Below are 13,976 nucleotides of genomic sequence, written 5' to 3' on the forward strand. Positions count from 1 at the left end.
TATCAGGTAATATGTTACACACGGCTTATTACAGTAACTATAGAAAACTACACATCCCCCTGAAAGAATTCCGAACACATGTACTGATTAACTATGCTCACTCTTGCACTGTAGAAATATCTCGTTGAATTATATACACACATGCTACTGAATATTTTGGAAAATCCACAGCATGGCCATTAAAAATGTAATATTTCATTGCAGGGTGGGGAGAACAAGATTTTTTTTTGTTTTTGTTCATTTTTCTTCAAGACTTCAAGTAAATTCCCTGTAATATTTCAGGATGTTTTGTAGTCACTAATGTCCAGTCTATAGGGACATGTGAGCCACTTATATTTCTAGCTCACTCACCTATGGGTCATATACACATAGATTCGGCACCCCCCTCCCGTCAAATCTTTCCACTGCTTTCATGATTTGTCTGTGGACTCCATCCTTTAAGATGGTTTTCAAGGAGAAGATGCTGGTATTCCTCTCAACTGTCTAGTATGTCAGTGTGACAAGCCATCAAAATGTGTGGGCAAGGACAGCGTGGAACGCCTGGGTTTGGTTGTGGCTCAGGCCACAGATACAAAGTAGAATGGTTTTTACCTAGAAAGCTTGTTTTAAAGGATGTTTTCCAACTGTCTCTCTCAAATAAAGCAGCTTGGTAACCTATTACTGTGGAGTGGGTCCTGCCCGAGCGTCTCCTGGGCGTCTCCTGGGTACCAGGGGGACGGTGATTACAGCTGGGGGGAAGCCTGCGCAGGCTGCCCCCCAAGTCCAGCAGGACATGTGGATTCAATTCCCAGCTCTGCCTCACACTTCCTGTGTGACTTTGGGCAAGTTATTTAACTTTGTTTGCCTCAGTTCCTGTAGAACCAAGATAATCTCTCCCCCCCCCCCCCCCGAATCTGACTTGTCTTTTTTAGACAGTGAGCCCCTCAATGTAGGACCACCTCTTGCTAGGTGTTTATACAACGCAATGGGATTCTGGCCTTGCTTGGGGGTTCTGGCCCTACAGGCTGTGGCAGTGAGCTTCCCAACTCGGGTCGGCAGACCTTGGCTAGCGGGGTTTGCACTAGCACTCCAAAAATCGCTGTGTGGACAGCGCTTTGAAGGGGAGGCTTTTGCTGGAGCTCAGGCTCTGAAGCCAAGGGAGGGGTTCGCCTTCAGACTGCAATACAAATAATAGTAGAAGCAGCATATCTTTAACTCATGGTCTCCTGGTTGGCAGCTCAGTGCACCTTCCCCATGGTAAGCGGCTCCCTGTTTCTGGCTTGTCTACAGAGCGCTGGGCCTGATTTAATGGCAACTGTCTGCGTTTTAAGTGAGGCATTAAAAAAAAGCCATTGGCTCAAATCCATACGAACAGACTAAAAATGTGACCTTAAAGAATATTTAAAGAGAAAGGACAGTCCAGTGGTTCCGGAGACATCCCGAGACGTGGATGACTCAGGTTCTGTCATAAGACTCCCTGTGGGCCCAGGGCAAGTCACTTGGCCTCTCCGTGTGTCGGGGATGCTGTGAAAGAACCGCATTGAAGATTGGGAGGTGCTGAGCCTGCTGGGGTTTTAGGGTCTGGTGATACAGCTCCCATTAAAGTCAACTGAAAGACTCCCATTGACTTCAAGGGTAGGTGGATCTGGCCTGTGTGTCTGCGCGTGTCGGGGGAGGAAGATATGGGAGGTGGGGAAAAATATTCTGCACATATACAGCGCCTAATTTTGTATATGTGAAGATCTCAGCTACTGTTTTGGTTCCCCAGCCCCACCCCAAGCATCTAAGGTTACTGTATTATTGAATAACCAAGTTGGTTTCAACAACGTTGTTCTGGGGGCTTGTGATCAGGTCCGTGCAGTTCTAGTCACAAGGCAATTACTGCCATACTCAAGGGTCCGGTTGCTCCTGAGGCTATTTTAAAAATAGAACAAAACCCTCCACCTTTACCAGGGTTTTAAACCTCGTTAGCATAATTTGTTCATGGAAATTAGTGGGGCATTTCCTGTTCAGTAGAGCACATACAGTTCTGGTTTTTGTAAGATGACGCAAGGTAATATGGCAGCAAAAGAGACCGCTAGGAAACATCGCAAGGGAACACATCAGGAAGATGAACTACTAGATAGATACAGGTCAGTGTCTTAAGCAATTAAGAGGCAGATCTAAAAAGAGAGACCTGATCGCCTCAAAGGCATCAACAGGAACGGCTCCCTTTTCCCATGAATGGAAGATAGGCTTTGGAAACGGGCCCTATTTGCAGCAAAACAAACCAGCAGCGACTCCATGGAACTCAGTGGGTTTCCCTAGTGGAAGCGAGATCAGAATCAGACTCATCATCTTTCCTAGGCTATTCAAGTCATTGCACCATTCTGCAATGTCCAGCTGCTTTGCTGCTACCAGTGGGTGGGTGTGGTTAGTCTGAACCTTCTGTTGCTTCAGCAGCTATCAGCAAAAACTGATTTTTGACAACTTCACCCTCGAGGCTCAAAGCATGCCCCCAACTAAACTGGAGATCCATGGGGATATTAGTGCTTGAAAGCCTGTTTTGTAGCATTTCTAACAGTGGCACAGGCATTTTTAAAGTTCAAAGAGGGACTGGATATTTATAGTGGTGAGAATAGCCAGAGTGATAAGAGAAAACAAAAAAATTTTCGGAAGGCATATAGAACCTCATGTTGCAAGGGTAAAACCAACCTCTCCTGGGAGTTAGAAGAAGGCTTCTTCTAGGGTTGGTTTCTTGTGCCTTCCTTTGAGGTCTCTTCTGTTGGCAGGATAGAGAGAGTACTGGAATAGTTGGGTCTCATCTTGTCAGGAAATTCCTAAGGTCAGTATGTGATAGGCTAGTTTCTGGCGGTTCCCTCCTCCCCACTTCCCTCAAGTAACTGCAAGTAGATTTGACGCAAAGAAAAATAATTGGGCGAGTGATGCATCCCATCCTTTGGAGACCCAGGGAACGAAAACATGAAGGTCTTTAATTGAGGACCCACGGCACAGAACAGTCTGGGGGATGAAGAGACTGAAAAGAGCAGCAACCAAACCCCAAGGAACGACGACGGTGCAGCGCCTGGGCTGCTCTGCTGGAGAGAGCTCTAAAGGAAAGAGCAGGCTGGGGTGCAAAGCAGGAAGAGTGAAGAAGATTCCCATAAGGGGCCGTAAGTCCTCACCACCCAGGGGAGGGGGTCTGTGCCCTTCTTGGGGAGGAAGGGGTTGGGGAAAGGAAAGGAGCTTGATTTAGGAGAGTCTAGAGTTGGCTGCTGTCTCCTCGGACCAGGAGCATGCCTGCTGGCACCGTGGGGACCATTCGGACCCTGCTTTCAATCCACCTGCACTGAATCAGGGTTTGATGTCCATCCAATACCTTTAGACAACTTGACAGGGAGGAATTTGAAACAAGCGGGAAGTTATTGAACACCCTGCGCTCAACCAGCCCACACAACCTCCGTGTTTGTTTTTAATTTCATGAGAGCCGTGGTATCCCCACCTCCTGCTACATTCTGGCCTCAGGTGCATCCTTCCTTGGCCTTTGGAGCTCATCAGCTGGTTGCTCTCCGTCTTCAAGGGGGACTGCTGGGCAGGACTTTTATGCTCCATCCCATCTCTTCAGAGAATGGGGAGCAGGGAAACAGGCCAGTGGCCAGACCCCTTTTCCTTTAAATGGCTCTTGCTCCACTTTTGCATCAGTAAATGTAAAAAGGAGTCTTGATTGATTTAATCCTTTTCAGTCGTTTAACACAGGTGACCAAACACTAAAGCATGCCCATAAAGAGTTACATTTATCTCTGCAAGTTACACATCCTTCAACCATCTATGCCAGAGAAATTTGTTAAATATGCTGCATTGAAATTGCCGCTTGGAAACAGAATGGTTCCCTGAATAACAGTGATGAGGAACATGACCAAAATCAAACACAGACATGGCATGAAAATCATTGCTACCATTGCCTTATATTTAAGTAGTCCCCACTGATGTCATCTCAAAATGATTTACAAATCATACACAAGGATCGCTTCAAGCCACTGAAGTGCAGCCACTGCTGGGGTAGGACGTGGCAGGGGTTCAACAGTGCAGGCAACACTAACACAACAGCTTAGGGCAGGAAGTGAAAAATACCACACTACACTGAAACAGTAAGAATGGTTTTTGGAGTGAGGAGAATTACTTGAGTTTGGGCAGGACTCGGGGAGATTTATGGATACAGCTGGTCAAAGTTGCCTACATTTTGATGGGGGGAAATGGACATTTTTTCAGAATTCCGGTTTTCATGGAGCCATGCTTACAAAGAACACTGTGGCTCATTAATAACCACAAGTCTTTCACCCCCCTGATGGGAACAACAGAATTGTCTCTCGCTCCTTTTCCTAGGGTGACTGAGATCCAGAGGACTGAACCCAGGGTTAGTAATCTGCAGGTTCTGAATCCTAATCCTCTATTTCCGGGTGATTGCTTCTGTATCCTTGGGAAAGCAAATCATATCTCAAGCACTTCAATACAAGGGTGCTGATTAGGGTATGAGAATCTGTATCGAATGAAGGAGGTATAAGAACCCATACAGAACAGAATTCTTGGTGACTGACCCAGGACTTTAAAACCGCCCTCTGAAAAGGCACAGGGATCTCACCAACATTAGTACACATTGCAAGACTCACCTTTTTGACACAGCTTTCCTCCTAGAAAATTTTTGGACATCTCTCAGAGGCACCCGGGGCAGAGAAGATCACCAGGGGTAGGTCCTCTTGTCTGCTGTGTTCCTTGGTTAGACCATGAAATGAGCACAGTATAGCAGCCTATCCAATTACATGCAGACGGACAAGCAGTCAGAACATCTGTTACTTCACCCCGAAAGTTAGACTTTGGGCATGCTCTGTAATACTCTGACTATCCGCTAGGACAGCTTAATGTGATCCTGCCATGTATAAGATAAAACACCATAAAGCAAATTGTAACTGGATACAAGTGATTTTTCCCCACCCCTGGAGGTGGATATGTGAATGCTCAGATTCTATATAACATGAATTTCCACAAAATCCACAGTTTGCTCTGTAAGTATGTGATAAAAAAAGCACATAGAAAGTGGCATTTAAGTGGCTAACAGGTAGCCTTAAAATAATGGAAAATGCAGTAGTTTTATTAGTAGAGCCCTACCAAATTCATGGTCGATTTTGGTCAATTTCATGGTCACAGGATTTTAAAAATCGTCAATTTCACGTTTCAGATACTTAAATCTGAGATTTTATGGTGGTGTAGCCGTGTGGGGTGCCAACCCATAAAGGGGTTTGGGGGGGGTCACAAGGCTATCGTAGGGGTCTTGCGTTATTGCTACCCTCACTGCTGCTGGCAACGGTGCTGCCCTCAGAGCCGAGCGGCTGCAGCACCCAGCTCTGAAGGTAGCAACGCCACCAGCAGCAACACAGGAGTGAGAGTAGCATGGTATGGGGGGGGCTCACTTTTGTGGGGGCAGGGCTATCCTTAGGGGTGGGCGATGTGGATGACTGTCCAGGGTGCCGCGGTTGCGGGGGGAGATTTCTGTGGTCATTCCCCCCCCTCCCACCCCTAGCCAGCCCAAGGCCCCTTTGACACTGGGCCTGGAGTCGGAGAGGGGCAGGGCCGGGGTCGCCCTGGCTGAGGGCTCCTACCCTACGTTGGACTCCTGGCCAGGCTGGTGAGAGATGGGACTTCCTCTTCCCCTGCAGGGGCCGCTCCCAGCGCTGGGTCAGACCCACCTCTAGAAACCTCCCCCAGCTGCAGGAAGCTCTGGGGCTGCTGGCTGGGAGCCCAGCTCTGAAGGCAGTGCCATTTCCAGCAGTAGTGCCGAAATAAGGGTGTCATGGTATGGTATTGCCACCTTTACTTCTGCGCTGCTGCTGGCTGCGGCGTTGCCTTCAGAGCTGGGCGCCCGACCAGCAGCTGCCTATCTCCAGCCAGGTAAAAGTACACAAAAAAGACCAGATTTCATGGGGAAACCAAATTTCATGGCCCATGATGTGTTTTTCACGGCCACGGATTTGGTAGGGCTCTATTTATCAGGCTTCGGGGCTGCAACTACCAACCGCAGGGCATGCCACTGCAGTCAACTTTAACTCATTACATCTTTACCTCCCACACAGACTGCATCTCACTCAAGGAGGACAGCATAAGGCTTTGTCTACATTGGCAACTGAATGACAAAATTGTCGTCTATCAGAGGTGTTAAAAAAACACCCCGCCCCCCAAAAGTTTTGCCAACGCCAAGCGCTGACGTGAACAGCCCTTTGTCAGCAGGAGAGCTCTCCTGCCAATAACGCAAACGCCGCTCGTTGGGGGTGGAAGTTTTTGTCAGCAGGAGAGCTCTCTCAGCTACACTGCGCTCCGGTTAGTGGCACAGCCGTGTCGCTAAAAGCCACATAGTGTAGACAGCCTAATAAAAGCTAAAGATGACAAATTCACATCAGTAACGAAACACCCTGCTAGTCACATTCCCTTACAGGTCAATGCTCTCTGCAGCACTGGGGCTCAAATTAGGGCTGCTAGGACTTTCGGTAATAGCAACGTGCCAAAGCAGCAGACCAGAACTCCATGATCCATTCCTTTAGATTTAAAAATTCAGGATTTTCCTGAACTCTGAATATGAATAATACAACCAGGACCATAGCCCCTGTGTTATTTATTTGGACAACATTTAGTTTATTTACATTGCCAGCACACTGAATTTTCCATGTGCCAGAGATTTTTTTTTTTTTTTTTAATATAGACAATGCATGACCGTAGAAGTGGTCAAGCAGAAAGCAGACAGCTTTGGTAGCGGGGTAGTGGACACATCAGGCAGTTTGGGACATGTTATAAATATCCAACTGATTGCAAGGGTTTTTTTGCACCTTGTTCTGAAAACATCTGGTAGTGGCCACTGTCAGGGTATCTGAGTCAATTAATCACTGGTCTTATCCGGTATGGGAATTCCCATGTTCCTGCTAAAACAATCATTTCAGAAAACGCTGACATTTAAATATGGCATCTTCAGGTTTCAGAGTTGTTAACCTATCAAGACAACTAGGGGCAGTTCACACCTCTCAGAGGTATTGTTCCAGATCGTCTGCAAACTCGGAAGGGCACACACTGTATTAGTTTGCACTCACGTTTACAATTTTCAGGTTTTCTTGGGAACCATGAAAGCTAGAATTTTTAGTTTTTAAAAGAGAGCTTTGATTCTGGAGCACAAAGAAAGCTTTGATTCTGGAGCACCAGAAGAGGTGTAGATTGCAACAAACCTTGTGGCCACTTTATCAAAGAATAGAGGGGACTCTATGAGCAGCTTTTGTTGTTTGTCACTAAATGACAGAGTGGTCATCTCAATACAAAATGATAAACTGATTGTTCTCAAATTAGCCAGTGATTTTGTCTTTTTCCATATTACTTTAATAAATGTAAAGATGGAAGCTGCCTTAAAAAGCCAGGAGAAACAAAGAGGATTCTGAATGGATGTTTCATTCAAAAGGATGCCATCACACAGTATCACTTTTCCATTTCTTAAACATCTTAAGGCCAGAAGGGACTATTATGATCATCTAGTCTAACCTCCTTCATAACACGTCATAGAACCTCACCCGCCAATTTTGGCATCAAGCCCATAATTTCTGTTTGAGCTAAAGCAGACCTTTTAGAAAACTATATAATCTTGATTCAAACACTTCAAGTGATTGAGACTCTACCACATATCTAGATAAGCTGTTCCAGTGGTTAAAATTTGAAGTTGATTATTGTGGAGGTGAGTATTTATTTTTAAAAACTCAAGTTATGTTGTAAAGGCCCTAATGTTTACATAAAAATAATTGGGGCAAATGGAAAACAAGTGTCTTTGGTTGCTAGCTGTCTCTCAATTTGTATATCTACACATTAAGAGGCCTTCTGAATTTGTACCTAAGGCTGTAAACCAATTCCACACGCAACACAAAATCAAAGCAGAAACACAACTTTCTATCGTTCTACATTTACGTTTACTCTGGTTTCTGTGGCTCCAGATGACAATTTGTCCTTTTATATAGTGGAGGTTTGTTAACAAAATCAGTCACTAGACAAGTTTAAAACTCATGTCAGTTCTTTGCATTGTTTGCTTTTACAAAACTAATGAATAATAAGCAATTAGTTGTAAAATGATAAATATCAATTCAGAAACATTTTTTCTTTGTTAGGTACATAGTGGGCAAACTGTTCAAAAGCAGGCGAATTTACAAGTAACTTTCTTACATATGAACACTTATATGCCAAAAACTGAGATCTTGGAAAAGTCAGCTGTTCTGAATGCAAGGGCTTTTGTTCCATCTCATTCTCTGAAAGAATTTATTTTTTTTCTTAGTTTAATTTTCTGATCTGCCAGCTGGGTATAAGCCAGAAGGGTTATCCAGTCAGACCTTACTGTGATAGATTTACAATGGTAGTGTATCTAAGGTTTGTTTATTTCAGAATTAAAATTCAAATGGATACGACCGTTTAAATAATTAAAGGGCAACAGAAAAAATGCCATGAAACCAAACAAATCAGTAAAAGTCATGGAAACCATCAGCAATATTTAATTCAGAAATTCTCTTTGTTCGGGAACTTAGCTGAAAGAAAACAGCTGGCCTTCGTTCAATGCTCTAAATTAAAAACAATCTAACAAGGTCTACGGGGATAACTCTTTTAGCTACATATTGGAGACCAGATTCATTTCTACCAAGTAAATGTAACAGCACTCAAAGCTAGAAAGGAAATTCCTCAGAACTGAGGTAGTTTCTAAGTATCAGCACATTTTCCAATTCCTCACAAGGCAACTTAGCTATTTACAATCCATTTTTTCCCACACATAAATTTATAAGCTTTTCAATTTTATGCTTCCGTGATTTGTTTTCTAAAGAAAAAATATAGCCAGAATGTGCATATTCTACTAACATCATGTTTTAATAAATAACTGGCTACTTCTAGTAAAATTAAGCCTCCAGGATTGTTCATATCAGCCAAGAATATTCGATCTTTATAGAATTGCAGAAATTTGGTGTGAAAATAAAGTTGAATAAAATGCTGACCCTGAGCTAACAAGTAGTTAATGTTTCAATATAAAAATAGAAAATTATCCTTGCAACACAAGGCTGGAGTATAACAAAACCCTCTCTCTGTAGATTGTTCTCATGGCTAGAAGCATCCAGCCAGATTCTAATGGCTGTCCAAAAGCAGGAAGAGATTTGCAGAGTAATTTTTAGTCTTTCTGCAGACTTTTAGTAACTTTTAAAGTGATTTCGTTCCTTTTAAAAATATATATTTCTTTTATTTATGAGTTGTCACTTACCACAAAACCGTTCCAGTTGGGAACGTGGAAAGGCGGGACTTCCTGCACAGCCAACACTATGGTCACTTGGTGCCTTGGCCAGCAGAACTGTGTCTCTGCCAATCCTCTGAAGTGACTGTATGGGACTCTCTTATCAGGTGGAATCTGTCAGGCCCACCCATCCAATTCCATTCCTAAACTCAGGTCTGTCGGATGCAATGTGCTACTGCCACGCTACTTGGCTAGTCTTAACCCTTGACCTTCTGATCAGAGGGAAATGAACTCTCATATAAAAGCACCTTATATAAAAAAGATCCCTAAACACTGTCAACGTTCAACTAAACAAATTTGCAGACAGAACACATGTTGGCACTGGCATCAGCAACAACATGAGTTGCATCCGACTGAACACTACCTACTGAAGAGTCTCTGCGGACATGTGTAGGTGTAGAATTGGTGTACGGGGTTTATAGTTAATCGCCAGGGCCTTGGGGAACAACTGACAGCTCTTCTTAGCTTACGTGAAACTGGAATTCTCTGTAGTCCCTTCCAATTTAACCAAACATCCTGTAAAGGAAGTATAACCTGCTCCTGGTATTAATGCTTTATGCAAACAGGGCATATGGTTTATAGACCAATTATGCCTTCACATTCTGTTCTATTGAATAAAGACAAATTACCTCCACTTCTCTCCAGATAAGGCAACTAACAGAACATGAATAAATGGGAAGTTAATTACATGAAACGTATCTTTTGCTTGTTGGGTTATTAATTTCCCCCCGTAACATAACATGATAAATAAAACTTGCTTCTGTACAGATATTTCATATTTCAGAAACACATACTTGTTACATGCCGAGATAGGACCCTGTTTTTCTTGTAAGAAATGTGGTAAAATAAAAATGTTTAAAAAGGCAAGTGATGATAACACAAATGCATAGCTAACTACAGGTCTGTATATACACTTCGTTAGCCACCGTTAACATGGATTCTCGGTGAACAGGACAGACTAACAGTCCACGTCAGCGTTCTTTCCAGAACAGCAAGTGAAAAAAAAAATCAATACTTTAAACCCAGTGGCCACATAGTAAAAACTGTACACTGTTGTCCATTAACTTAAAAAGCAAAGTCACTAGATGGTATAAAAGTGAAAACAGGTGCCTTTTAATTCTGATAATAAAGTCTTTTCCCCCCTAAGTTGCACAATTATCTCCATTGTCTTTGCATGGCCAAGAATAAGATGCTAAAGAACAAAGTTGCTTGGGATAGACCAATACTGGCAGCAGCAGAAGTGTTTGTGTTTTTATCAATCTTGTTAGTTTTCCCAGTAACTTCGGTTACATTGAACTCAAACTCAGAAGGACATTGCTGAAATTCACAGCCACTTCCACTTCCTTCCCCGCTGCTTTCATCACCTATAAGAAACAAATAGATTTTGCTTGTATTCCTTTCAAAGGCCCTGAACCAGAACCCCAAACCCAAAGAGCAGAAAAACCAAGTGCAGTGACTCCTTCTCCCATGTGTTTAATTTTAGGCACTTGTAAAATGCTCCAGTGCCTATGGAACTTAAGCACGGGACTCCAGCCACTGCAACTTAAACACACCCCAAAAGTTAAGCCTGTGCTTAAGTGCTGTCCTGGATAAGGATGAATTCTAAGTACTAGGAAAGTTCAGATTCAAATAGTATTACATGGGCTTCATTTCCTGTCCCCATACACTTACATTCTCAGTAGTGCATCTGAACTTTAATCAACTCCCTCTGTATAAACAACCCAGTTAAAACCCACACGTACTTATATCAAGGAAGTCAACATCATTTCCATTGTAAGCATTCTTCATTTTATTGGTCATCACCCGAAGGGCCATGATTTGCTGACGAATCACCATATCTGGTTTTGTAATGTCAACTTCTACCTCAGGATTATTCACCTGATTGGCTAAACCATTTCCGGTCACTGCAAAGACATACCTAAAAAGGAAAACTTTCCATTATAAAGATGCACGTTGTGTTATAAAGTGTTTTAAGATGTTCCCAGGGTTCTCTTACACCCTTTGAATATAGGCCTGCTTTCACTCAGGATTTTCCTTCCTGTATAAAAAGAGAAAAAGACCAGGCCTCCCGGCAGTAAAATGGCTTGTGAGGACAGAAAAGGATTTTCCATCATTTTGGACAATGAAGAGTCTTTCCATGATCATCTTTATGGCTATATGACGCATCAGCAAAGTGTAGTTTGAGCTCAGAGTCAGTCTGGATCAAAGGCAACACTGTTACTCTGCATTTGCACCAGCGTAACTGAGATCAGAAGTTGCCTGCATGAGTGTTATTCCTCAGGATATGAAAGCTAAGACTTCGGTTTCCTCAATAAACAAAGTATTAGTGATTTATAGGGGAGATCAACAGATGTAGCGACTGAGGGATCGAACATCCAACTTGCTCAACTCTAGCAGAAAGATGACGCGTGTAATCAGATTTGTAAGATCAGATGTCGTGAAACAATATTACTTATTTGTTTTAAAGGGCAAGATCGGAGAAAAATTTATATTAGTTTTTCCCAAGCACTGGGGTGGCCAGAATCAGTCTAACAAGTGGCTAGAGGGAACGTGCTGGTTGGGAGCATGACAATGTATGGCGGAGATGCAATCTAGATCTTTTGTTTTTAAAAGTGAAGAATTAGCATCATAAAATTAGAATTTATTATTTGCATGAGAATCGTCACCTAAAGGGAAGGATGATTGTATAGCTTATTTAGGAGTCTAGGGCCAATGCGAAGAGAGACTGGTTACTTTAAATCAAAAATCAAAAGTGAATGCCAGTCAATTCGACTTAACCACATGCCTAAAATTAAGAGCTGTACTTAAGTGCTGTTCTAAATTTTAAGTGTATGCTTAAGCGCTGTCCTGAATTTGGGCCTTAATGTTCAGTGTTTACTATCACTGTTGTGGTTAGATGTACTGAAGAAAATTTGGAGGGCGATTTAAGTAAGAGAGTTTATTGATAGTTCATCTTTTCAGAGCAGTGCTGTGTAGGAGGATCATGACATAGGATTTGAAACATCCACATGCTAAGGGTATAGAATACAGAGGGTGCAAAGGGGGGGGGATCCTCTACTCTCCCTAGCTGGGGCGAGCAGTGCTCTCCCAACACGCCCTCTCTCTTCAGCTGATGCAGCAAAAACTCCATCTCTTTCAGACGCTACATTGGCCTACTCACCAGTGACAAGTCAGAACAGGGGTGGGCAAACTTTTTGGCCTTAGGGCCATATCTGGATATGGAAGTTGTATGGGGGGCTATGAATGCTCATGAATTGGGGGTTGGAGTGTGGGAGGGGGTGAGGGCTCCAGCTGAGGGTGGGGGCTCTGAGGTGGGGCTAGAAATGAGGAGTTCAGGGTGCGGGAGGTGGCTCTGGGCTGGGGCAGGGGCACGGTGGCGGGGGGGGCGGAGGGGGAGGGCTCTGGCTCAGGTTCGAACTCTGGGGTGGGGCTGGGGATGAGGGGTTGGGGGGGCAGGAAGGTGCTCCGGGCTGGGACCGAGGGGTTCGGTGGGGGATCAGGGCTGGGAAGGGGGTTGGGGTGCAGGCTCTGGGCGGCGCTTACCTCAAGCAGCTCCCAGAAGCAGCAGCATGTCCCCCTTCCAGCCGGCTCCTACGCAGAGGTGCGGCCAGGCAGCTCTGCGCGCTGCCCTGGCTGCAGGCACCACCCCTTCAGCTCCCATTGGCCGTGGTTCCCAGCCAATGGGAGCTGCGGGGGCAGCATGCAGAGCCCCCTGGCTGCCCCTACGCATAGGAGCCAGAGGGGGAACATGCCACTGTTTCTGGGAGCCATGCAGAGCAGGGCAAACCCCGGATCCCGCTCCCCGCCTGGAGCACGACAAGCCCCGGACTCTGCTCCCCGTCAGGAGCTCAAGGGCCGGATTAAAACGTCTGGAGGGCCGGGTACGGCCCCTGGGCTGTAGTTTGCCTACCCGAGTTAGAAGGTTTCCCTGGTGAGTAGAGGATCGATGGCATCAAATGCCTGGGATGAGCTACCCGCAGAGGCAGATACTGATGCTATTGATTGAGAAGACGACCCAAAACGCAGGGACGCAGAGTTCTAGAGATCCATGACATTTAAATTATGCATCAAGGGCCTGCTCCTGCTTTCACAGGAGTCGATCGCACAACTCCCATTGGTTGGGGAAAAACCAAAACAAACCCCGATAACCATTCCGCAAAAATTTCCAAGCGGTTTTCATTTCACAGGTTTCAAAATCGGTCCTTTTTCCACAAAACTGTCAGCAACTTTTCCCTCAGTTTTTAAAAAAAACGTTCTTCTTTTGCTTGGGGTTTCAGTAAACAAAAAGCTTTGATACAGGATTTCAATTACAAAATTGGGGAAAGTTTTGGGGGAAAAGAAAAAACATTTCTACCACACTGATAATTTCCCCCCAAAAAAGTTCTCTTTTCAAAAAGAGAGGTCATTTAAAAAAAATTGTGTGAAAAATTTCAGCTGGTTCTTCTGCTAACCTCAGGAGTGTAAGGTCAGACCTAAAACACTGATAACGCCATCCAAATTCACTTGTCTCTCTTTCCTGCCCTCTGATTTCTGTTCCTACAATAACCCTCATGAAGGTTCCCAACCCTAGAGGAGACATGTCACTGAAGAGAAACATGCTGGACACCATCGCAGGTTTCTGGCAGGTTTGATTCTCAGCAGCAATCCCATCCTAGCCTACCTGCCAGAAGTGCTC

General features: G+C 44.4%; 1 protein-coding gene across 1 annotated transcript in view; it reads right to left on the reverse strand.

Moving 5' to 3' along the window:
* Positions 1–10,456: 10,456 nt before the first annotated feature.
* Positions 10,457–13,976, reverse strand: part of GPC4 (glypican 4) — a 105,791-nt gene continuing 102,271 nt past the window's right edge. Inside the window, exons 8-9 of the mRNA XM_065410961.1 lie at positions 11,044–11,219; positions 10,457–10,665 (exon numbers count right to left, since the gene is read on the reverse strand). Coding sequence (XP_065267033.1) covers positions 10,457–10,665; positions 11,044–11,219 — 385 coding nt within the window. The remainder of the gene's footprint in view (positions 10,666–11,043; positions 11,220–13,976) is intronic.

Source organism: Emys orbicularis, chromosome 9 (assembly GCF_028017835.1).
Source record: "Emys orbicularis isolate rEmyOrb1 chromosome 9, rEmyOrb1.hap1, whole genome shotgun sequence".
Taxonomy (NCBI): Eukaryota; Metazoa; Chordata; order Testudines; family Emydidae; genus Emys; species Emys orbicularis.